This window comes from Oncorhynchus mykiss, chromosome 5 (assembly GCF_013265735.2).
Source record: "Oncorhynchus mykiss isolate Arlee chromosome 5, USDA_OmykA_1.1, whole genome shotgun sequence".
In the NCBI taxonomy this organism is placed as follows: Eukaryota; Metazoa; Chordata; class Actinopteri; order Salmoniformes; family Salmonidae; genus Oncorhynchus; species Oncorhynchus mykiss.
In genome coordinates, this window is record NC_048569.1 from 16205836 (window position 1) to 16233239 (window position 27404).

Below are 27404 nucleotides of genomic sequence, written 5' to 3' on the forward strand. Positions count from 1 at the left end.
AAGTAATAACTTTTCAAATAAATTACCTTAAACGTTATGTTGGCTGACAATTTGTTAGCTACGCTGTCCTTATGAACCACATAGCATATCATTACAGTATGTACCGGTATGTTAGCTAGCTACCTAACGATAGTAGTTATACATCAAACTTGCCAGTAAATGAACTATCTAACTACCCAACGTTTATTGACTTGATTATTCTCGTCATTCTTAGCTTAGCTAAATGGTACAGTCGTTGTGCTTTCTCAATGGACATTCGGGTGTTTTTGTAAATTCGCTCTGGCTATCTATAGGCTGGACAAGAGAATGAGTCAAAATTCACCCAACGCTGAAAAACGGCTTGGCTAAACTGGAACACTAGCGCGAGCCCATAGCAAATGAATAGAATGGAACGTTCGCAGAACCTGTTTTGACTGGAGTGATGCTTAGAATTCCATTAAAAAATGTATCTTCTTTTATTTTACCATTACAATCTGCTTGTCGGACGAAACTGGAAAAAAATGACTTGTGTAGAAAGTCAACATCCGCACCTCGATGGTGGCAACTGTGCTTATGTCTGCGTCATGAAAAAGTAGGGAAAATAAAAACATATATCTTGTCTTGCGATCGATGACAAACGAGCTCGCTGCCCAGACTTACATCATTTCAAAGAGGAGATTCTCCTGATTAAAATGGTGCCAGTGTTACAGTTTTGCTTCTATCCCTCTCCTCGCCACTACCTGGGCTCGAACCAGGGAGCCTCTGCACACATAGACAACAGCCACCCTTGAAGCATCATTACCCATCGCTCCACAAAAGCCGCGGCACCTTGCAGAGCAAGGGGAACAACTACTTCAAGGTCTCTGAGCGAGTGACGTCACCGATTGAAATGCTATTAACGTGCACCCGCTAACTAGCTAGCCATTTCACACCGGTTACACCCGACTTTAAAATAATCCCAAAATACACATTGCGAGATATTTGGCGAAATAGACAGACATGCCTATATTTCCCCCATAGGAAACAATGGGAAGACCGCAGAGTTGCAATTATTTTTGTTGTTTACATTTTAACTATAAAACAACGTGAGCACGTCTCATTGCCAACAATAGCGAAGCAGGCATTGTGACTTTGAACATTAAGCTGGGAATAGAACGTTCAGAAGGCGAGTTGGTGTCACAGTGCTTAATACAACTAATAGGAACTGGCAGAGTGAAAAATGCACAAAAAATAAGGCCTGTTTTTTTGCAATTATTTCAAAACGACGGCAAGCAGCTGGGAAATATGGTCATATTATGAAACTGGATTGAACTGTTGTTCCTGTTTTGACTAAATTAATAGAGTGGGTTAGGTCTGCTCTATACCAAATTAGCATACCCCCTGAGTCTCTTCCCTGTTTCACACCTAGTAGTTTGGTGGATGGGACTACCAGCTCTCTGTAACCTAGAGGGAAACCAGTGGGTCCGTCTCCTTTATACCATGTTTCTTGTAGGATGACAATGTCTGTATTTCCAATTTCTTTGATGAAGTTCGGGTTCCTGCTTTTTAGGCCAAAGCCAGATGACCTCAGAACTTGTATATTCCAGGATGAGATAGTAAATGCTTTGTGTTCAGTGTTGTTTTTGTGTAGTTTAGGCCTGGACCATCACAGTAGGTGTGAGCAGAGCATGTTGAGCATCTGATAAAAACCTCTCAGGTCGCAGGATGGGCTTGGGCGGGTGTAATATTGGGGTTTGGGCATGTTGCTCTGCTACCGGCCTGGGCATATGTCCTGCTGTCATGTTGAGGTCCTTGCCACGTGGGGCATGGGGTGGGTAGAAGGGGCATAAGTCTGATATGGGGGGGGGCTATATAGGGTGTGGCTAGGGTTTGCTTGGGGTGGTCTTAGCTGGTTGGGGTGTGGCTGGTGATGCTGTGGTCTGGGTGTAGGTCCTCTTTGTGTGTGTTCTCTAAGTGCAGGGACTTCGGGGAGGGGGTCTTGGAGGTCTGGGACGGTGTCTCGCTGTTCTGTGCGGGGTGTCCGTTGCTCTGTTGTTCCTGTGAGGTGCTGAGGCTAAGGTTGAGAGTGATGTCATTCAGGGTCCTGGCAAAAGTTGGGATTGCTGCCTTGTTTCGGTGGACCTGGTCGTAAAGGTTGTTCAAGTCCAGGGTGGAGTGGTGAGCCAGGTAGACATTAGGTTTTGAGGAACAGTCTCTTGCATTCACCCACTGTATGGTGGCAGGGTGAAAGTATTTTCGTGCTAGCAGGGTGGATATAAACACTTCGGGTGTTGTGGAAGTGGAAGAAGTGGAAGAAGCTTTATCAATCACTCCCTTGAGTGCTGTTGAGACACTTTCATGCTGGGCCCTCAGGTGATTTGTGCCCGTGTGAATTATAATGTGGCTGGGGGAACCTCTCTCTCTCTCTTTACATGCTCTTTACTCACTCTCTCTGATTCATTCCCATGTCTCAATACTATTCTTCAGTCAAGGTCAAAGGGTCGTGAAAACACAGACGGAAAATAAACTATTTAGGAAAAAGAGGCATATTTCTCTTTTACAGTATGTAAGACACTACCATGACACAGTAGAGTACTGTAGATCTTCAGGGTGCGCGTGTGTGTGTGTGTGTGTGTGTGTGTGTGTGTGTGTGTAGCCTTAAACCTTGGACCGCACACATCACTTAGAACCCGGACCTTTACCTCTCCTATAACTCTTCTATAACATAGAAAAACATGATTTTTTAAATTATTTTTTTCTTCACAAGTTCCTGGTGAAATAGAGATAGAAAACAGAGAGAGCAAGGCTGCAAGACACAGAGTGGTCAGTGAAACTGCTGCCAGAGAAAATATTATGCCTTAATTCCATATTCCATACTTTCTTTACCATCCCATCAATTATCCCATTCAGGAGAGCACTTCAGGATATTTTGCTTTCAACCAAATGATGTTTACCTTAGCGTACACACAATGAAAGTAAAATAAACTCTGCACTTTTCACTCGCTGTACTGCACACCATATTCAGTCAACGAAAACCAAAAATCGTATCGATGCATCGCAGGAGGTTGGGTGTCATAAACAGTGGCAATTCTCACTGTTCAAACTATATTTGTAATGTACTTAAAATACCCACCTCTGTGTGTTTTCTGCTGCAACACAAAACACATTTGAAGTCATTTTCCTAATCCTACAGTAGGCCCTCTTATCCCACCCTCTCTGTCCGAGACACTTTGAATTCAAATGTGGGCTTTGAATTAGATTGCGTGTAGAACAGCCCTGTAGCTGTACAGTAGCTGTGTGTGTGTGTGTGTGTGTGTGTGTGTGTGTGTGTGTGTGTGTGTGTGTGTGTGTGTGTGTGTGTGTGTGTCTTAGCGTTTGGAAGACTGAGCGTATTGAGCGTGATTAATTGGGTCTGTCGGCCAGTTATTGTGCGGAGCTGCACGGCCAATTTAAAACAGCATAGGTGGGTCCAGAATGACTCAACACTCAGGTTCACTACTAGAACAAAGCCTAGGAATAGACTGATAGAAAGGGACAGACGGATAGAAAGGGACAGACTGATAGAAAGGGACAGACTGATAGAAAGGGACAGACTGATAGTAAGGGACAGACTGATAGAAAGGGACAGACTGATAGTAAGGGACAGACTGATAGAAAGGGACAGACTGATAGTAAGGGACAGAATGATAGTAAGGGACAGACTGATAGAAAGGGACAGACTGATAGAAAGGGACAGACTGATAGTAAGGGACAGACTGATAGAAAGGGACAGACTGATAGAAAGGGACAGACTGATAGAAAGGGACAGACTGATAGAAAGGGACAGACTGATAGTAAGGGACAGACTGATAGTAAGGGACAGACTGATAGAAAGGGACAGACTGATAGTAAGGGACAGACTGATAGTAAGGGACAGACTGATAGAAAGGGACAGACTGATAGAAAGGGACAGACTGATAGTAAGGGACAGACTGATAGTAAGGGACAGACTGATAGTAAGGGACAGACTGATAGTAAGGGACAGACTGATAGAAAGGGACAGACTGATAGAAAGGGACAGACTGATAGTAAGGGACAGACTGATAGTAAGGGACAGACTGATAGTAAGGGACAGACTGATAGAAAGGGACAGACTGATAGTAAGGGACAGACTGATAGTAAGGGACAGACTGATAGAAAGGGACAGACTGATAGAAAGGGACAGACTGATAGAAAGGGACAGACTGATAGAAAGGGACAGACTGATAGAAAGGGACAGACTGATAGTAAGTGACGAATATGGAAGAAGTCAAGATGTCATCTCATCATAGTGCCACACCCACTTCCAATTTCACTCAAACTAGGAGTGTATTCGTTACGCTGATTCTGTTGCAAAATGTTTAGTCTGTTGCAAAACATTTTGTAACAGAAACCGTTTACTCCAAACGCTGTTGAGTTCCATTTTTCCCCTTAAACGGATGTTGTAGTTCAGTTGTGTCTCTCTTCAAAAAGAATAAGCTTCTGAATGAAGTTGGAAGGAACCCCATGTATTTTAGAGCACAGAAGAATCAACCATTTACACTTGTGCTAAACACTTGTGCTAAACGCTTGTGCTAAACGCTTGTGCTAAACGCTTGTGCTAAACACTTGTGCTAAACCCTTGTGCTAAACACTTGTGCTAAACCCTTGTGATAAACCCTTGTGCTAAACCCTTGTGCTAAACACTTGTGCTAAACCCTTGTGCTAAACACTTGTGCTAAACACTTGTGCTAAACCCTTGTGCTAAACGCTTGTGCTAAACCCTTGTGCTAAACGCTTGTGCTAAACACTTGTGCTAAACCCTTGTGCTAAACACTTGTGCTAAACACTTGTGCTAAACCCTTGTGCTAAACCCTTGTGCTAAACGCTTGTGCTAAACACTTGTGCTAAACCCTTGTGCTAAACGCTTGTGCTAAACACTTCACAGACTATTTTGTTTGGAATGGGAACGTGTGAAAACCATACAATTAAAATAAACAACAACTTCTGTTTAAGAACCCCAACAGCTTTTTGGTCATCTTGAAGAGCATTTGGTGTAAACGGTTTCTGTTGAAAAACATTTTACAACAGACAAAATGTTGTTCAACAGAACCGGCGTAATGAATACACCCCAGGCGTGCGTTTAGTTCGATTTAACTTTTGCTTTGGTATGGAATGGTTGGTACAGAATATGTTTCCCGAAACGTTTTTGTACCTTCTTGAACAGACTTTGTGGTATGTTTGCTCCGTTTGGTGGGTGTGGTGGGTGTGGTGGGTTTGGTGGGTGTGGTGGGTGTGGTGGGTTTGGTGGGTGTGGCTTGATGCAGTGAGTGACCTATTAAAGTGCAGCGGTGCATTTTGAACCCACAACCCAACCCCTCCCTGTTTTTCAATTGGTTGTTCAGTACAGCACCGTTTCCCATTTAAACACAGACTACTGTATACACATCTCAAGGAACCATGGAACCTTGCTGATTACAAGGCAATGCATTTGTTTCTGTTGACTGTTGGTCTTATTCAGTGGTGTAAAGTACTTCAGTAAAAATGCTTGAAAGTACTACTTAAGTAGTTTTGTGGGGTATCTTTACTTTACTATTTATATTTTGACAACTTTTACTTTACTACATTCCTAAAGAAAATGATGTACTTTTTACTGCATACATTTTCCCTGGCACTCAAAAGTACTCGATACATTTTGAATGCTTAGCAGGACAGAAAATGGTCTAATTCACACACTTATCAAGAGAACATCCCTGGTCATCCCTACTGCCGCTGATCTGGCGGACTCACTAAACACATGCTTCATTTGCAAATGTTGGAGTGTACCCCTGGCTATCCCAAAAAAATAATAATAACAATGGTGCCTTCTGGTTTGCTTAATGTAAGGAATTTGAAATAATTTATACTTTTACTTTTGATACGTAAGTATAGTTTAGCAATTACATTGACTTTTTATACTTAAGTATATTTAAAACCAAATATTTTTTGACTTTTACTCAAGTAGAATAATACTGGGTGACTTTCACTTTTACTTGAGTCATTTTCTATGAAGGTATCTTCACATTTACTCAAGTATGACAGTTGGGTACTTTATCCACCACTGGTTTAATTAATCATTAATTAATTGACTACTGACGTAAGAGTATTTGAGTGACAAATAACAGATAAGTAACTTTCTCATACCTTTTAATTAGATTTTCCTCCCTTTTTCCTGGTGTTTATTTATACCTGACAGAAACCTTATGATCCTGGTTTGCCAGGTTGTATTTGTCTCGTCTGGATCTGGTTGTCAAGTTCTATTACCTTTCAATGTGAAATCTAGAGTTATGCGCCTTTGATTCTCATTAACCTTTTGGGTTTGCTCTGCAAACGTTGTGGGCGTCTTCGGTGGGCAGCAGGCCGCCACGAGTATCACTTCTCCTCCACTTAACCTCTAGAGAGACATGTAGAGAGGAAATTGTTTTTAACCCCCCGGTTACTGTGTCTCCTCCAGGGCCTTGCTTCAGACATGCAGTCAACCTCCCTCTCACTGAGGCTGAGTCTGAAATGCCACCCTTTTCCCTACATAGTGCACTACTTTTGACCAGAGCTCTATGGGCCCTAGTCAAATATAGTGCACTATAAAGGGTATAGAGGGCCATTCGGGCTGCAGATTGACTCTCTGATTCTGAAGTACTACATGCAGACAGAATTGGCTGAGCCAATCCCATTCTTTTGACCTGTCTAAACCTTGTATTATGTGAGGTAGAAAGAGATTAGCGTGAAAGGATGACAAATGCAATTGCAAACCGAATCAAAACAAGTGTGTGTGTGTCCTTGTCTGTGTGCATGTCCTTGTCTGTGTGCATGTCCTTGTCTGTGTGCATGTCCTTGCCTCAGACAGAGCAACAGAGAGACATTGAGAGATCTATAGTAGAAAGAAAAGAGAAAACCCAAAAGGGAAGAGAGGGAGGAAAGCCGCTCTGAATGGAAACCGTCAATGTCATCAATGGAAAAGGAACAGATGTTTGTAATTTTCTAAATGTTCCTCTGGAGAGTCAAAGGGGACGAGTTCTCACTAACCTTTCATTAGAGCCAATTGGACAAACCCATTTTCTTAATATGACTTTCTGAGCTACTATTGGGTAATGGGTGCTGTCAGTCTCCATGGTCCCTCCTCTTACATCTGTGTCCCAAGTGGCACCCGATTTCCACTACTTTTGTCCAGAGCACTCATGCTATGGTCAAAAGTAGTGCACTATATTGGGAATAGGCTGCCATTTGGGACTCAGGCTGTATGGTTGACTTCTCCTCGCCGCCTGGCTTCCTAATAAAGCCATGAGATAGTGAGTGAAGACTGCTCTGGAGAAACAGGGACTCGCGTGTCTGTTTACATTCTTACTGCAGCAGTGAGAACAGGAAATGAGAATACACAACCCAGTGAGCAAAATTGGTTGGTAGACGTCTTTTCAACCAAAAATACTTATTTTAAACGTTTTGTTTTGGAAGAAAACACAGTGGAATAAATACAAGGATTTCTTTCAAAAGGTTTAGAAGAAACTTGAAATCTATATAGTGGCACGTTTTAGTGCAAACGGCCTATAAGAGTTGATAGTATATCTATTTGTGATTTTGTAAAGATGCTATAACACTTTTATTCGTGTCACAAACATTCTGCCATTCAGACGATAACAGATTAAGAAGAGACAACCTGCTGTAATCTATAAACCTGAATGTAGTGGCCATTGTAAACACCCAACGACTTGTAAACAAATATGTTATAAAACCTTTATGTAAGCCCATTACACTGAAATGTAATCAAGAAATGTAGTGGTAAACATCTATTGTTAATCCTCCAGTGGGTGTTTCCATAAGACAGCGAATGGGGTGACCTCTGTCTTCACTGTCTGTCTACACAGAAGGATCTATTGGACTCATTCATGCTTCTTTTCCCTAAACACCTCTGTGATCACTACAGCTTGCCCAGCATTAGCCTGGTCCATGGGGTAAACACTACTGACACATCTACATGAACATACTACCTCAATCAGCCTGACTAACTGGTGTCTGTATGTAGCCTCTCTACTTTTATAGCCTCGCTACTGTATATAGCCTGTCTTTTTACTGTTGTTTTTATTTCTTTACTTACCTATTGTTCACCTAATACCTTTTTTGCACTATTGGTTAGAGCCTGTAAGTAAGCATTTCACTGTAAGGTTGTATTCAGCGCACGTGAAAATAAATTGATTTGATAGATCACAGTCCGTAATGAAGGAGGCTCTGACTGTGGTCTGCAACGCTCAATGTCTTGGTATTAAACTGAGCCAAAGGTAGATAGACACATAGTGTTGGACAGATCTAAGAAGGACACAGTAGGATATAAGCTTAAAAGGTGTGTGTGTGTGTGTGTGTGTGTGTGTGTGTGTGAGTGAGTGTATGCAGGTGTGTCTGTGTATATCAGATTGAGCTCAGATGTCATGTGATTAACATACTCTGATGGAGGGAGGTTCCCTCCAGAGAGACAGAAGGAGTGGTTGTGTTCTCCTAAGCCTGGCACATGTCCAGCATGATTGATTAGATGGAAGGGGGTTTCTCTGTCTCGGCACACACACTTACGCACGCACGCACGCACTCACACACACACACATAGACACACACACTTACGCACGCACGCACTCACACACACACATAGACACACACACTTACGCACGCACTCACACACACAAACATAGACACACACATGCACACACACAATAGGGGCATCACTGGATCCTCCAAACTTCCTGTACACCCCTGAGAGCTTATTGGGGTTGTTAGTAGAGGGGAATTCCCAACTTGAAGGCTTCAAACCCCCTGGTCCCCTACAACTTCAACAACACTGACCAACTGAGTGGATGGTTAAGCCGCCTATCACCTACAGATTAACTCTGTCAATCACAGCTGCCTCCCAGACATAGCCAATCAGCAGGGGGGACACTCAGTAGAGGCGGGCCAGTCTGGTGTGTGACAGTAGAAGATAAATAATGACTAATCTTCAGAGACACGATAGAGAGAGGGAAGGAGAGAGTGATTAGGGAAGGCGAGAGAGAGAATAATGCATGCAGAGGAGAATTAGGACGATTCCCACTAAATATCAAAATCCAGAAAAGAGCAATTCAATTCTACAACTACCTAAAAAGAAGCAATTTGCAAACCTTCCATAACAAACACTGCGACTGACCCAAATTTAAGGAAAGCTATTGAGAAAGACTGCCGTAGGCAGACCTGGCTCTCAAGAGAAGACAGGCTATGTGCACACTGCCCACAAAATGAGGTGGAAACCGAGCTGCACTTCCTAACCTCCTGCCAAATATATGACCATATTAGAGACACTTTTGCCTCAGATTACACAGATCCACAAAGAATGTGAAAACAAATCCAATCTTGATAAACTCACATATCTATTTGGTGAAAGAACACAGAGCGTGACCACAGCAGCAATATTTGTGACTTTTTGCCATAAGAAAAGGGTAACCAGTGAAGCATAATCAACAGTGTAAATACAACTTATATTTATCTGATTATTTGTTTTACCTTTCATACTTCAACTACTTGCACATTGTTACAACACTGTACATAGCCAATAATATAACATTTGTGAGTGTACTCTTTACTGTTAATTTCTGATTGTTTATTGTCTATTCCACTTGCTTTGGCAATGTAAACCTGGTTCCCATGCCAATAAAGCCTTTTGAATTGAAATTGAAGTGAGAGAGAGAAAAGAGAGAATGAACGAGAGCTAGTGAGAAGAAAGCTTTTGGATGACATAAGAGAGAGAAAACACACCAACTTAATATGCAGAACCTGTCAGTTCAAATACAAAGTTTCTAGTACTGTAGTTACAGACAGAGAGAGTGAGAACAGGCTGTTCATGTCTCTTAAGGCAGCCCCCTGCACCTCTCTGATTCAGAGGGGTTGGGTTAAATGCGGAAGACACATTTCAGTTGAATGCATTCAGTTGTACAACTGACTAGGTATCCCCCTTTCCTTTCCCAACCAATCAGACAACTAGAAGAGAGAAAAGACAGCGAGAGGGGAAAAGGGATAAGAGAGAAAGAGAGGGGCGAGAGAGAGAGGGGGGAGAGGAGAGAGAGAGAGAGAGAGAGAGAGAGGGGGGGGGGGAGAGGGGGGGGAGGAGAGAGAGAGAGAGAGAGGGGGGGAGAGAGAAAGAGAGAGAGTGAGAGAGAGGGGGCGAGAGAGAGAGAAAGAGAGAGAGAGAGAGAGAGAGAGGGGGTGGGGGAGAGAGAAAGAGAGAGAGGAGGGAGAGAGAGAGAAAGAGAGAAGAGTGAGAGAAAGAGAGAGAGGGGGGGAGAAAGGGAGATAAGAGCAAAAGACGGGGGGAGATGAGAGAGAACAGAGTTAGGCTTGGGTGATGTACCGTTTATACCCTATACCAGGGTATTTCGGCTGCGGGGGTGTGTGCTACGCCACTGCTCAAATATATTATATGCAGCTCAGGGCTCCAGCTTTGGATTTGGTTTGCTAACTTGCTAGCTAAGTGGCTAGCTGTCAAGATCAAGCTTACTTGTGCCAGCAGAGACATTCAATCCCCTCCTGGATCAAGATTCCTGTTGCCTAAATTGTTTGGTCATTTAATTTTTTTATAGCACCCCTTGTGTACGTGCATATTCAGTAATATTATATGCCGGTACGGTATGACGGTATAAAAAAACCTGCATATCGCGCCAGCTTAAACAGAGCTGCTGTGTCTAATTGGCCTGTGATTGTGTTGTGGCCCTACGGACTGAGACGCTACGAGTCATTACCCCTCGCCCAGTCTCTGCTGTCTCACTTCATTTAATAGAGCCTGGAAGGAGGCTTGTGTTTGAGTGAAGCCTGGAACTACGTTAAAAACCTCTGTCTGAGTACTTGTTCTATTATAAATTTTCCTCAGCACTGCCATTATGAAGTATTCCTTGACATTGGCGTTTGTCTGTTTCTTAAGGCCTTCTCACCAGTATGTGAATCGCACATAAAGTATAGACCACATCAGAATGTTGTCACAATAGCAAGCAAATTTAGTTCCGGGTATGATTATGTGCATGGCTGTGCTCTGTATTTACAGAGCAATCACATAATATAGTTGACAGTACAGTAAAGAACCAGACAAATGAACTTCTAAGTTATATCTCAAATATATTTTTTCCTCAGTACAGGCGATGTATGGTAGACCTGTTTATCAGTGGTGGTGTTTCTTGAGGCCTGACGCCTTGGGAAGCACATTCAAACCTTTGTCTAAATAGGTTAGCTATTCATTCAGTATCTCAATGTACATCACGAAGGTACACCACGACTCAGAGAAATGAGAATTCATGATGCTCTTCTGGGAATCAACCCAAAAAGTTAATTTACAGAATTCCAAATGTCAGGGGGAAGAGGCTGCTTCAAATATCAACCATCCATTACTTATGGGTACCTTTGTTTTGTGTGTGTGTGTGTGTGTGTCAATGTTATTTTCCTGTTTGAAAATACAACAGCTTAATGACTGTTCCTCTCTCTATACATATTGTTTTGTACTTGTTCTCTCAGATTTTGTGATAGCCAATTGGTAGTTACAGTTTTGTCCCATCTGTCACGTTCTGACCTTAGTTCCTTTGTTATGTGTCAGGGCGTGAGTTGGGGTGTGTTGTTCTAGTTTTTTTTTTTTAATGTGTTTGGCATTCTCAATCAGAGGCAGCTGTCAATCGTTGTTCTGATTGTTATTTTTTTTTAGTTATAAATGTTCTGAATTATAAATTGATATAATGAACGCTGTGTGACCTTACCACACGCTCCGATCCTTGCGACTCCTCGTCAGAAGAAGAGGACGAGCGTTACACCATCGCTGCAACTCCAGTACGGACTCGGGAGAGGCGAAGGTCAGGAGCCATGTGTCCTCCAAAACACAACCCAACACAGCCTCACTACTTCTTTACACACTGCTAGCTTAACCCGAAAGCCAGCCGCACCAATGTGTCAGAGGAAACAACTGGCGACATTGTCAGCAGGACAAAGACATCCCTGCCGGCCTAACCCTCCCCTAACCCTGTCGAGACTGTCGAGGCCAATTGTGCACCGCCTCATGGCCGGCTGCAACACAGCCCGGGATCGAACCCGGGTCTGTAGCGACGTCTCAAGCACTGCAGTGCCTTATACCGTGATGCAGTGCCTTATACCGCTGCGCCACTCGGGAGGCCACATTACCCATATTTTAATGTATGTCATTTATGTGAAATTAAAGTCATACATTGTTATTCTCTAAAAATGACTCTTTCTATGTGTCTATGCTTGTCCTCAGTTCCCTTTTGAAAGTCCTGTCTTCATGACTCTCTTTATGCTGTATATATAAACTCCATTATTGACCGCATCCCAAATGGCACCCCACTACCCCCAAGTGCACTATAGAGGTTATAAGGGGCTATTTGGAACGCTATATATGTGTAGTTGAGAATCTAAGAGACCAAAGAAACCCTATTTTGAATGAGGAACTAGAGTCCTTCAAGAGAAACAACAGGTGAACACAGCAGTTGTTCAACTCGTCTTTTATTCATTCATTCCTTTATTATTGCTGTGTTTCTCTCCTTCAAAGTGTGGGAAAGAAAAGCCGCCCTCTCTTCAGCTCCTCCGATTCCTTCTTGCCAATCACCAGTCGACACCCGTACTGCCGTCCAATCATATCTCTCCTTAACCACCTCGTCATCACCTCAAACTGCCATCCAGAATAAGCCTACATTTAGAGTAGGTACTATTGTTCAATTCATTTTAAGTCGTCAGTTTAACTCAATCTCATTATCTCACTCTCAAGGCCAGGAGTTGTTCATGACCATGTGACCTGGCCAGAAATAAAGCCCTAGACTAGTCATGCATATAAATATATCTGTTATTGTTGTAGTTGTCATACAGAAAGCCTGTGTAAGTATGGAGATGAGACAATCGCCATGTTTCTCACCATGAGACCATGTTTACAGACAATTACTGAACTAACCCTGTTTTAACCTGTTATGACACTTTTTCCTATCTCTCGCTTCCTCCCATTCCCCAAATGAACAAACACTCAGCAGTAATGTCACTATCTCCTTCATTTAAACTGAGACCCAAACTCTCAGGCTTAGCAAAAATACCCTGTCATTCCGAACTTCAGAGAGATAGATAGATAAATAGAGAAAGTGAAATAGAGAGAGAGAGAGAGAGATATAATTCATCAGTGAGTTTGTCTTTTCTCCTGAGGCCTCTCGCTGATTCCCAATTATTGTTCCACTCTGTAGGTCTTCTGATCAAAGCTAAAAATCCCTGAAAACCTTTTGCCATTAAGAGGGGCTATAAAACCTTTCATGCCTCACCATTCATCTAATAACACCATTCCACTTGGATATGTAACACCATATGTTAGGTTTCACTGCTGATCAGGCCATTTGCCAGCTTTTCCGATCAGAGCTGTTTACTAGTCCTAAAACCAACATTCAGCCAATCACATTGGCTCTTCTAGCCCTAAAACCAACATTCAGCCAATCACATTGCCTCTTCTAGCCCTAAAACCAACATTCATCAAACTACCACACTGTGAGTATGAGTGTGAGTGACCAAACACATCATCAAACTACCACACTGTGAGTATGAGTGTGAGTGACCAAACACATCATCAAACTACCACACTGTGAGTATGAGTGTGAGTGACCAAACACATCATCAAACTACCACACTGTGAGTATGAGTGTGAGTGACCAAACACATCATCAAACTACCACACTGTGAGTGTGAGTGTGAGTGACCAAACACATCATCAAACTACCACACTGTGAGTATGAGTGTGAGTGACCAAACACACAAACACAGTTCCATCACCACTTCTCTTCCATTCGCTGTTCCTTTTCTATCACTTCCCTGTTCCTTTCTTCATAACTCTTCATAGTCTGATGCCTGAGAGAGGGCAGCTGTTCTCAACGTCACAGCACTTCACATCCAATGTTCCCACAACGTTCCCACAACGTTCCCACAACGTTCCCACAACGTTCCCACAACGTTCCCACAACATTCCTACAGTATGTCACTTTGACTTCTGTAACGCTTGGTGTTGAACACCCTGTAAATGAGTTGAGAGCATGTAATGAAATACATCTAAAGCATCTTGACTACTAACTTGTCACTGACACTATAGGCTACATTAACAGTGAAAGACTTCTGCTACATGATTATTCTCAATTCTCTACTTATTTACTAATAACAAATACAATCATTATTCTCTATAAAAAATACTAGGATCTGTCCATATGGCAATAATTTATAGAATAATAGATCCTTTGATGTTCCTTTTCTGTGAATGTGTTGAAATATGTTCAGGTCATGCGCAATTCTGTCCAGCTGTGTGTTGTGAAAGGACAGAAAAACTAGTCTTGAAATCCAGCTCACTCAACATTTTAGGAATATGGACCGAATGAGGCCTACAAAACACTATTGCATTTCAGAGTGCGTTAGAAGCTCTGATAACAGTCTGTGTCAGTCATTTTATTGTGTGGTGTCTGTTGCAGCATCAGTGTCAGTCAGCTAGGAGCCCCCAGCCCCAGAGGCCTCAAATGAAGTCACGGCCTGTAGTAGCTCTCCCAGCCCGTCTTCCTAGCTCCGTTGTGGGACACTGGAGTCCTCAGGGCTGCTGTCCAGCAACTCATCCTCTGAGAAGCTGATGTGCAGACAGGTGTCATTGATGGGGGAGGAGAAGGGGAGCGTGTGCTCGTAGCTGTCCGCGTGTGTGCCTGGGGTGGTGGTGACGCATGACAGGGGCGCAGTTTCCCCCTTCATGTCTTCTAGGGGGCTGCCACAGCCGCTAGAGGCAGTCAGGAATGCCCCCCTGTCCCCAAACGGGTCCTCTTCGTCGTGGAGGGGCGAGAGATGCGATTTAGTCTCGGAGCGGACGCCGGAATCCTCGCTAGCTGAGCCGCACGAGCCGCTCTCGCCGCCTCCGTTGCTGAGCTGGTGGAAGTCTCCTGAGAGTCCGGAAGAGAGGGAGCAGGGCGTGATGTCCGGGAAGGACAGGCTCTCGCTCCGGCTCGGAACGCCACCATTCCCGTCTACTTGTGTGGTCAGGGGCATGGTCAGCGGGTTGAACTCCAACCCCGGAGAGACAGTTCGGCTGGCTCGCTTACGGTTGAAGGACGGGGGAGGCGGGTCCAATTTAGGGATGATCTGTTTAAACCTGTCAATCAGAAAAGAGAGTTGTATTTAATCGAAGGTCACATCTCAAATGACACCATATTCTCCATGTAGTGCCCTACTGTGATGAACTACTTTAGACCAGAGCTGTGTAGACCAGAGCTGTGTAGACCAGAGCTGTGTAGACCAGAGCTGTGTAGACCTGGCGATTTAAGCGCATCGAGGGGCACCCCACTCTGTTCCCTATAGTGCACTACTTTTGACAAGTAGTGCACTATATGGGGGTATTAGGGTGTCATTTGAAATGCAGGCTAAGTGAAATATGCGTCTTATATTCTTCAAAATGTCAAATAGTGTCAATAACATGAGCTACTGCTCTTAATGTAAATGTAGTGAGTGTTTTCTCTATAACATGCAGGGGCATTTCAAAGGGAAATAAGCCTCGCTGTTTACATTTTCACAGTGACACTTCCATTCTTTAAACCCAATGCACTTTGAGGTAAGCCGCTGCCCGATGGGAGCTGTGTGTGTATGTGTGTGTGTGTGTGTGTGTGTGTGTGTGTGTGTGTGTTTGGTGAGAGCAGTCTGGGCACTTATCTTGGTCCCACAGCTCCCCTGTTGGGAGGAAGAGGGGAAGAGAAAGAGAGAGAGAGAGATGAGAGAGAAAGGGAGCTGCAGGCTTTCCTCTCCTCTATCGACAGCACCAAACACACACTATAAATAGCTGCATTGCAGTCTCCCTGTTTAGACCACAGAAAACCCATGGTGGTTATACCACACACACACACAAACACACACACTATGCAGCACCAATCAAAAGTTTGAAAACACCTACTCATTCAAGGGTTTTTCTGTATTTTACTATATTCTACATTGTAGAATAATAGTGAAGACATCAAAACTATGAAATAACACATATGGAATCATGTAATAAACAAAAAAGTCCAAATATATTTTATATTCTTCAAAGTAGCCACCCTTTGCATTGATCACAGCTTTGCAGACCCTTGGCATTCTCTCAACCAGCTTTACCTGGAATGCTTTTCCAACAGTCTTGAAGGAGTTCCCACATACAGTATGCTGAGTACTGGTAACTCTAATTAAATTATTTCAGGGGGGGCGGGAGCAGACGGTTTGATGGTTTTTGCGACTGCACCTGAAGAAACTTTCAAAGTTCTTGACATTTTCCGGATTGACTGACCTTAATGTTTTAAAGTAATGATGGACTGTCATTTCTCTTTGCTTAGTTGAGCTGTTCTTGCCATAATATGGACTTGGTCTTTTACCAAATAGGGCTATCTTCTGTATACCAACCTTACCTTGTTACAACACAACAGATTGGCTCAAACACATTAAAAAGGAAACAAATTCCAATAATGAACTTTTAACAAGGCATACCTGTTAATTGAAATGCATTCCAGGTGACTACCTCATGAAGCTGGTTGAGAGAATGCTAAGAGTGTGCAAAGCTGTCATTAAAGCAAAGGGTGGCTAATTTGAAGAATCTCAAATATAACATATATTTTAATTTGTTTAACACTTTTTTGGTTACTACATGATTCCATAGTTTTGATGTCTTCACTATTATTCTACAATGTAGAAAAACCCTGGAATGAGTAGGTGTGTCCAAACTTTTGACTGGTACTGTATATACAAAAGTATGTGGACAGCCCTTCAAATGAGTGGATTCGGCTATTTCAGCCATACCTGTTACTGACAGGTGTATAAAATGGAACACACAGCTATGTAATCTCCATAGACAAACTTTGGCAGTAGAATGGCCTTACAGAAGAGCTCAGTGACTTTCAACGTGGCACCGTCAGAGGGTGACGGCTTTCCAACAAGTCAGTTTGTCAAATTTTTGCCCTGCTAGAGCTTCTGCTGCTGTTATTGTGAAGTGGAAAATTCAAGGATCAACAACGGCTCAGCATCGTGGTAGGCCACACAAGCTCACAAACACAACCGCAGAGTGTTGAAGTGTGTCGCGAGTAAAAATCATCTGTCCTTGGTTGCAACACTCACTACTGAGTTCCAAACTGCCTCTGGAATCAACGTCAGCACAAGAAGTGTTCGTCGGGAGCTTCATGATATGGGTTTCCATGGCCAAGCGTTGGCTGGAGTGGTGTAAAGCTAGCCGCCATTGGACTCTGGAGCAGTGGAAACGCGTTCTCTGGAGTGATGAATCACAGTCCGACGGACTAATCTTGGTTTTGGAGAATAGCAGGAGAACGCTACCTGACCAAATGCATAGTTCCAATTGTAAACTTTGGTGAAGGAGGAATAATGGTCTGGGGCTGTTCTTCATGGTCCAAGCCCCTTAGTTCCAGTGAAGGGAATTCTTAATTCTTAATGCTACATCAGACAAATAAATTCTAGACGATTCTGTGCTTCCAACTTTGTGGTAACAGTTTGGGGAAGGCCCTTTCCTGTTTCAGCATGACAATTCCCCCGTGCACAAAGCGAGATCCATACAGAAATGGTTTGTCGAGATCAGTGTGGAAGAACTTGACTGGCCTGCACAGAGCCCTGACCTCAACCCCATCGAACACCTTTGGGATGAATTGGAACGCTGACTGCAAGCCAGGTCTAATCTCCCAACATCAGTGCCTGACCTCACTAACGCTCTTGTTGCTGAATGGAAGCAAGTCCCCGCAGCAATGTTCCAACATCTAGTGGAAATGATTCCCAGAAGAGTGGAGGCTGTTATATCAGCAAAGGGGATCAACATATTAATGTCCATGATTTTGGAATTAGATGTTGATGAGCAGGTGTCCACATACTTTTGGTCAGTAGTGTACATCTGTAAACACAGCCAAACACACGTGTGCGCACACAAACACAAACACACACAAGCAAAGAAACACACACACATATTTGTTTGTTTTGTTTCCTAAGTGAAGCTACGACAGCCAATGAGTGAAGCCTGTTTGTAGTGTGTGAGCTGTTATGAGTTGTAACTGTCGTTAGCTCTAACTGGCTCCCTCCTATATGTACTGTGTGCTGCTATTGAACATCTATATAAAGCTTATAACGGGTTTACAAAGGCTTCATTAAGCCTTTCATGTTGTTGCCTGTTAAAGGTGACACTGGCTGGTTCCTAAGTGTGTAGTTATTGCGTTGTATGGAGCCTGGTTTCTAGTTGTGTGATGTGTAGTTATTGCGTTGTATGGAGCCTGGTTTCTAGTTGTGTGATGTGTAGTTATTGAGTTGTATGGAGCCTGGTTTCTAGTTGTGTGATGTGTAGTTATTGAGTTGTATGGAGCCTGGTTTCTAGTTGTGTGATGTGTAGTTATTGAGTTGTATGGAGCCTGGTTTCTAGTTGTGTGATGTGTAGTTATTGAGTTGTATGGAGCCTGGTTTCTAGTTGTGTGATGTGTAGTTATTTAGTTGTATGTAGCCTGGTCTCTAATTGTCTGATGTGTAGCTATTGAGTTGTATGGAGCCTGGTTTCTAGTTGTAGTTATAGAATGGTGTGTGAAGTGTAGTTATTGAGTTGTATGTAGCCTGGTGTCTAGTTGTGTGATGTGTAGTTATTTAGTTGTATGTAGCCTGGTCTCTAGTTGTAGTTATAGAATGGTGTGTGATGTGTAGTTATGTAGTTTTAATTAGCCTGGTCTCTAGTTGTGTGATGTGTAGTTATTGAGTTGTATGGAGCCTGGTTTCTAGTTGTGTGATGTGTAGTTATTGAGTTGTATGGAGCCTGGTTTCTAGTTGTGTGATGTGTAGTTATTGAGTTGTATGGAGCCTGGTCTCTAGTTGTGTGATGTGTAGTTATTGAGTTGTATGGAGCCTGATCTCTAGTTGTGTGATGTGTAGTTATTGAGTTGTATGGAGCCTGGTTTCTAGTTGTGTGAAGTGTAGTTATTGAGTTGTATGGAGCCTGGTCTCTAGTTGTGTGATGTGTAGTTATTGAGTTGTATGGAGCCTGGTCTCTAGTTGTGTGATGTGTAGTTATGTAGTTGTATGGAGCCTGGTTTCTAGTTGTAGTTATAGAATGGTGTGTGAAGTGTAGTTATTGAGTTGTATGGAGCCTGGTCTCTAGTTGTAGTTATAGAATGGTGTGTGAAGTGTAGTTATTGAGTTGTATGGAGCCTGGTTTCTAGTTGTAGTTATAGAATGGTGTGTGAAGTGTAGTTATGTAGTTGTATGGAGCCTGGTTTCTAGTTGTAGTTATAGAATGGTGTGTGAAGTGTAGTTATTTAGTTGTATGGAGCCTGGTCTCTAGTTGTAGTTATAGAATGGTGTGTGAAGTGTGGTATTAGACACAGTAGGAGCGAGGGGGTAATAAACAGTATTTTACAGTGAGTCTGACTGAGTGGTTGAATCTCTAGCTAGCAGCTCCCCAGACAGTCTGTGTGATTTCCATATGTTTGACTCAGCACTTCTGTCCTGTCTGCTGTTTGGGCTTCCATACACCTCCCTCCCAGTGCTACCACTCCTCCTCTCTTTCTCCCTCCCTCACTCCTCCTCTCTCGACCTCTCTCTTTCTCTTTCCCCCTCCTCCCCCCTCCCTCACTCCTCCTCTCTCTTTCCCCCTCCTCCCCCCTCCCTCACTCCTCCTCTCTCAACCTCTCTCTTTCCCCCTCCTCCCCCCTCCCTCACTCCTCCTCTCTCGACCTCTCTTTCTCTTTCCCCCTCCTCCCCCCTCCCTCACTCCTCCTCTCTCTTTCTCTTTCCCCCTCCCCCCCCCTCCCTCACTCCTCCACTCTCGACCTCTCTCTTTCTCTTTCCCCCCCCCTCACTCCTCCTCTCTCTTTCTCTTTCCCCCTCCTCCCCCCTCCCTCACTCCTCATCTCTCGACCTCTCTCCCTCCCTCACTCCTTCTCTCTTTCTCCCTCCTCCCCCATCACTCCTCCTCTCTCGACCTCTCTGTTTCTCATTCCCCCTCCCCCCCCTCTCGACCTCTCTCCCTCCCTCACTCCTTCTCTCTTTCTCATTCCCCCTCCTCCCCCCTCTCTCGACCTCTCTCCCTCCTTCTCATTCCCCCTCCTCCCCCCTCTCTCCCTCCCTCACTCCTCCTCTCTCAATCTCTCTCTTTCCCCCCCTCTCCCTCCCTCACTCCTCCACTCTCGACCTCTCTCTTTCTCTTTCCCCTTCTCTCCCTCCCTCACTCCTCCTCTCTCGACCTCTCTCTTTCTCTTCCCGCCCTCTCTCCCTCCCTCACTCCTCCACTCTCGACCTCTCTCTTTCTCTTTCCCCCTCCTCCCCTCCCTCACTCCTCCTCTCTCTAGCTCTTTCTCCTTCTCCTCCTCTCAATTCAATTCAGTGTAAGGGCTTTATTGGCATGAGAAACATATGTTAACATCGCCAAAGCAAGTGAAGTAGATAATATACTAAAGTGAAATAAAACTTAACAGTAAACATTAAACAAAAAGAAGCTCAAAAAGAATAAAGACATTTTATGTCTATATGCAGTGTTTTAACGATGTGCAAATAGTTGAAGTATAAAAAGGAGAATAAATCAACATAAATATGGGTTGTATTTACAATAGTGTTTGTTCTTCACTGGTTGCCCTTTTCTTGTGGCAACAGGTCACAAATATTGCTGCTGTGATGGCACACTGTGGTATTTCACGGTGGCCTTTCTTAATAGCAAAGCTATAGTACATAGTCAAAGCTTTCCTTAATTCCGGGTATGTCACAGTGGTCAGGTATTGTGCCCCTGTGTACTCTCTGTTTAGGGCCAAATAACATTCTAGTTTGCTCAGTTCTTTTTTTGTTAATTCTTTCCAATGTGTCAAGTAATTATCTTTTTGTTTTCTCATGATTTGGTTGGGTCTAATTGTGTTGCTGTCCTGGGGCTCGGGGTCTCTTTGTGTTTGTTGACAGAGCCCCAGGACCAGCTTGCTTAGGGGACTCTTCTCCAGGTTCATCTCTCTGTAGGTGATGGCTTTGTTATGGAAGGTCTGGGAATCGCTTCCTTGTAGGTGGTTGTAGAATTTAACGTCTCTTTTCTGGATGTTGATCATTAGTGGGTATTGGCCTAATTCTGCTCTGCATGCATTATTTGGTGTTTTGTGAATTATTGGTTGGTGAGCGGACCCCAGACCTCACAACCATATAGGGCATTGGGTTCTATAACTGATTCAAGTATTTTTAGCCAGATCCTAATTGGTATGTCGAATTTGATGTTCCTTTTGATGGCATAGAAGGCCCTTCCCGCCTTGTCTCTCAGCTCGTTCACAGCTTTGTGGAAGTTACCTGTGGCGCTGACGTTAGGGCCGAGGTATGTATAGTTTTTTGTGTGCTCTAGGGCAACGGTGTCTAGATGGAATTTGTATATGTGGTCCTGGCAACTGGACCTTTTTTGGAACACCATTTGTTTTGTCTTACTGAGATTTACTGTCAGGGCCCACTCTCTACCTCTCTCTTTCTACTGGCCTCCTCTCTCTACCTCTCTCTTTCTACTTGCCTCCTCTCTCTACCTCTCTCTTTCTACTGGCCTCCTCTCTCTACCTCTCTCTTTCTACTTGCCTCCTCTCTCTACCTCTCTCTTTCTACTTGCCTCCACTCTACCTCTCTCTTTCTACTTGCCTCCTCTCTCTGCCTCGCTCTTTCTACTTGCCTCCACTCTCTACCTCTCTCTTTCTACTGGCCTCCTCTCTCTTTCTACTCGCCTCCTCTCTCTACCTCTCTCTTTCTACTGGCCTCCTCTCACTTTCTACTTGCCTCCTCTCTCTGCCTCGCTCTTTCTACTTGCCTCCTCTCTCTGCCTCGGTCTCCTTCCCCCTCCTTTCGCTGCCTTTCTGTCTCCTTCCCCCTCCTATCTCTGTCTGATTCCCCTCCGCCCCCTCTCTGTCTCCCTCTCTCTCTCCCTTACCCCTCTCGTTCTCTCTCTACCCTTCTCTCTCTCCCTTACCCCTCTCTGTCTCCGTCTCGTTCTCTCTCTACCCTTCTCTCTCTCCCTCTCTGTCATTCTCTCTCCCTCTCTACCCTTCTCTCTCTCCCTTACCCCTCTCTTTACCCCTCTCTGTCCTTCTCTCTCCCTCTCTACCCTTCTCTCTCTCCCTTACCCCTCTCTTTCCCTCTCTCTTTACCCCTCTCTCTCTCCCTCTCTGTCCTTCTCTCTTACGCTCTACCCCTCTCTCACTCCCTCTCTGTCCTTCTCTCTCCCTCTCTACCCTTCTCTCTCTCCCTTACCTCTCTCTTTACCCCTCTCTCTCTCTCTACCCTTCTCTCTCTCCCTTACCCCTCTCTTTCCCTCTCTGTCCTTCTTTCTCCCTTACCCCTCTCTTTCCCTCTCTCTTTACCCCTCTCTCTCTCTACCTCCCTCTCTGTCCTTCTCTCTCCCGCTCTACCCCTCTCTGTCTCCCTCTCTGTTCTTCTCTCTACCCTTCTCTCTCTCCTGCTCTACCCCTCTCTCTCTCTCCCTCTGTCCTTCTCTCTCCCTCTCTACCCTTCTCTCTCTCCCTTACCCCTCTCTGTCTCCCTCTCGTTCTCTCTCTACCCTTCTCTCTCTCCCACTCTCTCTCTCCCTCTCTGGTCTTCTCTCTCCCTCTCTACCCTTCTCTCTCTCCCTTACCCCTCTCTTTACCCCTCTCTCCCGCTCTACCCCTCTCTCTGTCCTTCTCTCTCCCTCTCTACCCTTCTCTCTCTCTCCCGTACCCCTCTCTGTCTCCTTCTCGTTCTCTCTCTACCCTTCTCTCTCTCCCGCTCTACCCCTCTCTCTCTCCCTCTCTGTCCCTCTCTACCATTCTCTCTCTCTCCCTTACCCCTCTTTTTACCCCTCTCTGTCTCCCTCTCGTTCTCTCTCTACCCCTCTCTCGTTCTCTCTGTCCTTCTCTCTCCCTCTCTACCCCCTCTCTCTCCCTCTCTGTCCTCTCTACCCTTCTCTCTCTCCCTCTCTACCAATCTCTGTCTCCCTCTACCCCTCTCTCTCTCCCTCTCTGTCCTTCTCTCTCCCTCTCTACCCTTCTCTCTCTCCCTTACCCCTCTCTTTACCCTTCTCTCTCTCCCGCTCTACCCCTCTCTCTCTCCCTCTCTGTCCCTCTCTACCCTTCTCTCTCTCTCCCCTACCCCTCTCTTTACCCCTCTCGTTCTCTCTCTACCCTTCTCTCTCTCCCGCTCTACCCCTCTCTCTCCCTCCTTCTCTCTCCCTCTCTACCCCCTCTCTCTCCCTCTCTGTCCTCTCTACCCATCTCTCTCTCCCTCTCTACCCATCTCTGTCTCCCTCTACCCTTCTCTCTGTCCCTTGCCCCCTCTCTGTCCTTCTCTCTCCCGCTCTACCCCTCTCTCTGTCCTTCTCTCTCCCTCTCTACCCTTCTCTCTCTCCCTCTCTACCCATCTCTGTCTCCCTCTACCCTTCTCTCTCTCCCTTACCCCTCTCTGTCCTTCTCTCTCCCGCTCTACCCCTCTCTCTCTCCCTCTCTGCCCTACTCTCTCCCTCTCTGTCTGCCTCCTTCACTCTTGCCCTCTCTCTCTCTCTCCTTCTGTTCATCTCTATCCCTCCTCTTCCTCTGTTCATCCCTATCCCTCCTCTCCTTCTGTTCATCTCTATCCCTCCTCTCCCTCTGTTCATCTCTATCCCTCCTCTCCCTCTGTTCATCTCTATCCCTCCTCTCCCTCTGTTCATCTCTATCCCTCCTCTCCCTCTGTTCATCTCTATCCCTCCTCTCCCTCTGTTCATCTCTATCCCTCCTCTCCCTATGTTCATCTCTATCCGTTACTCTCTGAATGTGCATTCTCTTCCAATCTGTCACCCCTACCTCCACGCTGACTGGAAGACTTAATTTAATGAGGTGACAAACATACCAAGGTCTCCCTACTCCTCCCTACCCCTGGAGCCATTACTCTGGATGGCAGTAAGTATGTAAGGTCTCCCTACCCCCGGAGACATTAATCTGGCTGGCAGTAAGGTCTCCCTACTCCTCCCCACCCCCGGAGACATTACTCTGGCTGGCAGTAAGGTCTCCCTACTCCTCCCTACCCCCGGAGACATTACTCTGGCTGGCAGTAAGGTCTCCCTACTCCTCCCTACCCCCGGAGACATTACTCTGGCTGGCAGTAAGGTCTCCCTACTCCTCCCTACCCCCGGAGACATTACTCTGGCTGGCAGTAAGGTCTCCCTACTCCTCCCTACCCCCGGAGACATTACTCTGGCTGGCAGTAAGGCAGTAAGGTCTCCCTACTCCTCCCTACCCCTGGAGACATTACTCTGGCTGGCAGTGAGGCAGTAAGTTCTCCCTACTCCTACCTACCTCTGGCTGGCATCTACTCATGCATGCAGTTCTACTACAGTATAACACCCCAGAGACAGACGTACTTAGACAAAGCCTGCATTCCAAATGGCACCCTATTCCTGTTTAGTACACTGCTTTTGACTAGGGCCCATAGGGAAACCCATAGGGCTCTGGTCAAAAGTAGTGCAATATTTAAGAAATAGGGTGCCATTTGGGATGCAAGCAGAGGGTCAAACACCCTGTAAAGACCTACTCCTCAGTAGCTGAACACAAGCAGAGGGTCAAACACCCTGTAAAGACCTACTCCTCAGTAGCTGAACACAAGCAGAGGGTCAAACACCCTGTAAAGACCTACTCCTCAGTAGCTGAACACAAGCAGAGGGTCAAACACCCTGTAAAGACCTACTCCTCAGTAGCTGAACACAAGCAGAGGGTCAAACACCCTGTAAAGACCTACTCCTCAGTAGCTGAACACAAGCAGAGGGTCAAACACCCTGTAAAGACCTACTCCTCAGTAGCTGAACACAAGCAGAGGGTCAAACACCCTGTAAAGACCTACTCCTCAGTGGCTGAACACAAGCAGAGGGTCAAACACCCTGTAAAGACCTACTCCTCAGTAGCTGAACACAAGCAGAGGGTCAAACACCCTGTAAAGACCTACTCCTCAGTAGCTGAACACAAGCAGAGGGTCAAACACCCTGTAAAGACCTACTCCTCAGTAGCTGAACACAAGCAGAGGGTCAAACACCCTGTAAAGACCTACTCCTTAGTAGCTGAACACAAGCAGAGGGTCAGTGGATGAGTGGGATGCAAGCAGAGGGTCAAACACCCTGTAAAGACCTACTCCTCAGTAGCTGAACACAAGCAGAGGGTCAAACACCCTGTAAAGACCTACTCCTCAGTAGCTGAACACAAGCAGAGGGTCAAACACCCTGTAAAGACCTACTCCTCAGTAGCTGAACACAAGCAGAGGGTCAAACACCCTGTAAAGACCTACTCCTCAGTAGCTGAACACAAGCAGAGGGTCAAACACCCTGTAAAGACCTACTCCTCAGTGGCTGAACACAAGCAGAGGGTCAAACACCCTGTAAAGACCTACTCGTCAGTAGCTGAACACAAGCAGAGGGTCAAACACCCTGTAAAGACCTACTCCTCAGTGGCTGAACACAAGCAGAGGGTCAAACACCCTGTAAAGACCTACTCCTCAGTAGCTGAACACAAGCAGAGGGTCAAACACCCTGTAAAGACCTACTCCTCAGTGGCTGAACACAAGCAGAGGGTCAAACACCCTCGTAAAGACCTACTCCTCAGTGGCTGAACACAAGCAGAGGGTCAAACACCCTGTAAAGACCTACTCCTCAGTAGCTGAACACAAGCAGAGAGTCAAACACCCTGTAAAGACCTACTCCTCAGTAGCTGAACACAAGCAGAGGGTCAAACACCCTGTAAAGACCTACTCCTCAGTGGCTGAACACAAGCAGAGGGTCAAACACCCTGTAAAGACCTACTCCTCAGTAGCTGAACACAAGCAGAGGGTCAAACACCCTGTAAAGACCTACTCCTCAGTGGCTGAACACAAGCAGAGGGTCAAACACCCTGTAAAGACCTACTCCTCAGTAGCTGAACACAAGCAGAGGGTCAAACACCCTGTAAAGACCTACTCCTCAGTAGCTGAACACAAGCAGAGGGTCAAACACCCTGTAAAGACCTACTCCTCAGTAGCTGAACACAAGCAGAGGGTCAAACACCCTGTAAAGACCTACTCCTTAGTAGCTGAACACAAGCAGAGGGTCAGTGGATGAGTGGGATGCAAGCAGAGGGTCAAACACCCTGTAAAGACCTACTCCTCAGTGGCTGAACACAAGCAGAGGGTCAAACACCCTGTAAAGACCTACTCCTCAGTGGCTGAACACAAGCAGAGGGTCAAACACCCTGTAAAGACCTACTCCTCAGTGGCTGAACACAAGCAGAGGGTCAAACACCCTGTAAATACCTACTCCTCAGTAGCTGAACACAAGCAGAGGGTCATAAACCCTGTAAAGACCTACTCCTCAGTAGCTGAACACAAGCAGAGGGTCAAACACCCTGTAAAGACCTACTCCTCAGTAGCTGAACACAAGCAGAGGGTCAAACACCCTGTAAAGACCTACTCCTCAGTAGCTGAACACAAGCAGAGGGTCAAACACCCTGTAAAGACCTACTCCTCAGTGGCTGAACACAAGCAGAGGGTCAAACACCCTGTAAAGACCTACTCCTCAGTGGCTGAACACAAGCAGAGGGTCAAACACCCTGTAAAGACCTACTCCTCAGTAGCTGAACACAAGCAGAGGGTCAAACACCCTGTAAAGACCTACTCCTCAGTAGCTGAACACAAGCAGAGGGTCAAACACCCTGTAAAGACCTACTCCTCAGTGGCTGAACACAAGCAGAGGGTCAAACACCCTGTAAAGACCTACTCGTCAGTAGCTGAACACAAGCAGAGGGTCAAACACCCTGTAAAGACCTACTCCTCAGTGGCTGAACACAAGCAGAGGGTCAAACACCCTGTAAAGACCTACTCCTCAGTAGCTGAACACAAGCAGAGGGTCAAACACCCTGTAAAGACCTACTCCTCAGTGGCTGAACACAAGCAGAGGGTCAAACACCCTGTAAAGACCTACTCCTCAGTAGCTGAACACAAGCAGAGGGTCAAACACCCTGTAAAGACCTACTCCTTAGTAGCTGAACACAAGCAGAGGGTCAGTGGATGAGTGGGATGCAAGCAGAGGGTCAAACACCCTGTAAAGACCTACTCCTCAGTGGCTGAACACAAGCAGAGGGTCAAACACCCTGTAAAGACCTACTCCTCAGTAGCTGAACACAAGCAGAGGGTCAAACACCCTGTAAAGACCTACTCCTCAGTGGCTGAACACAAGCAGAGGGTCAAACACCCTGTAAAGACCTACTCCTCAGTAGCTGAACACAAGCAGAGGGTCAAACACCCTGTAAAGACCTACTCCTCAGTAGCTGAACACAAGCAGAGGGTCAAACACCCTGTAAAGACCTACTCCTCAGTAGCTGAACACAAGCAGAGGGTCAAACACCCTGTAAAGACCTACTCCTCAGTGGCTGAACACAAGCAGAGGGTCA

The 27404-nt window shown here is 45.4% G+C and overlaps 1 protein-coding gene across 1 annotated transcript in view; it reads right to left on the minus strand.

Moving 5' to 3' along the window:
• Nucleotides 1-12478: 12478 nt before the first annotated feature.
• Nucleotides 12479-27404, minus strand: part of si:dkey-34e4.1 (carboxyl-terminal PDZ ligand of neuronal nitric oxide synthase protein) — a 191940-nt gene continuing 177014 nt past the window's right edge. Inside the window, exon 11 of the mRNA XM_036976925.1 lies at nt 12479-15139. Within this exon, the coding sequence (XP_036832820.1) occupies nt 14563-15139 (577 nt within the window). The 3' untranslated portion in view covers nt 12479-14562. The remainder of the gene's footprint in view (nt 15140-27404) is intronic.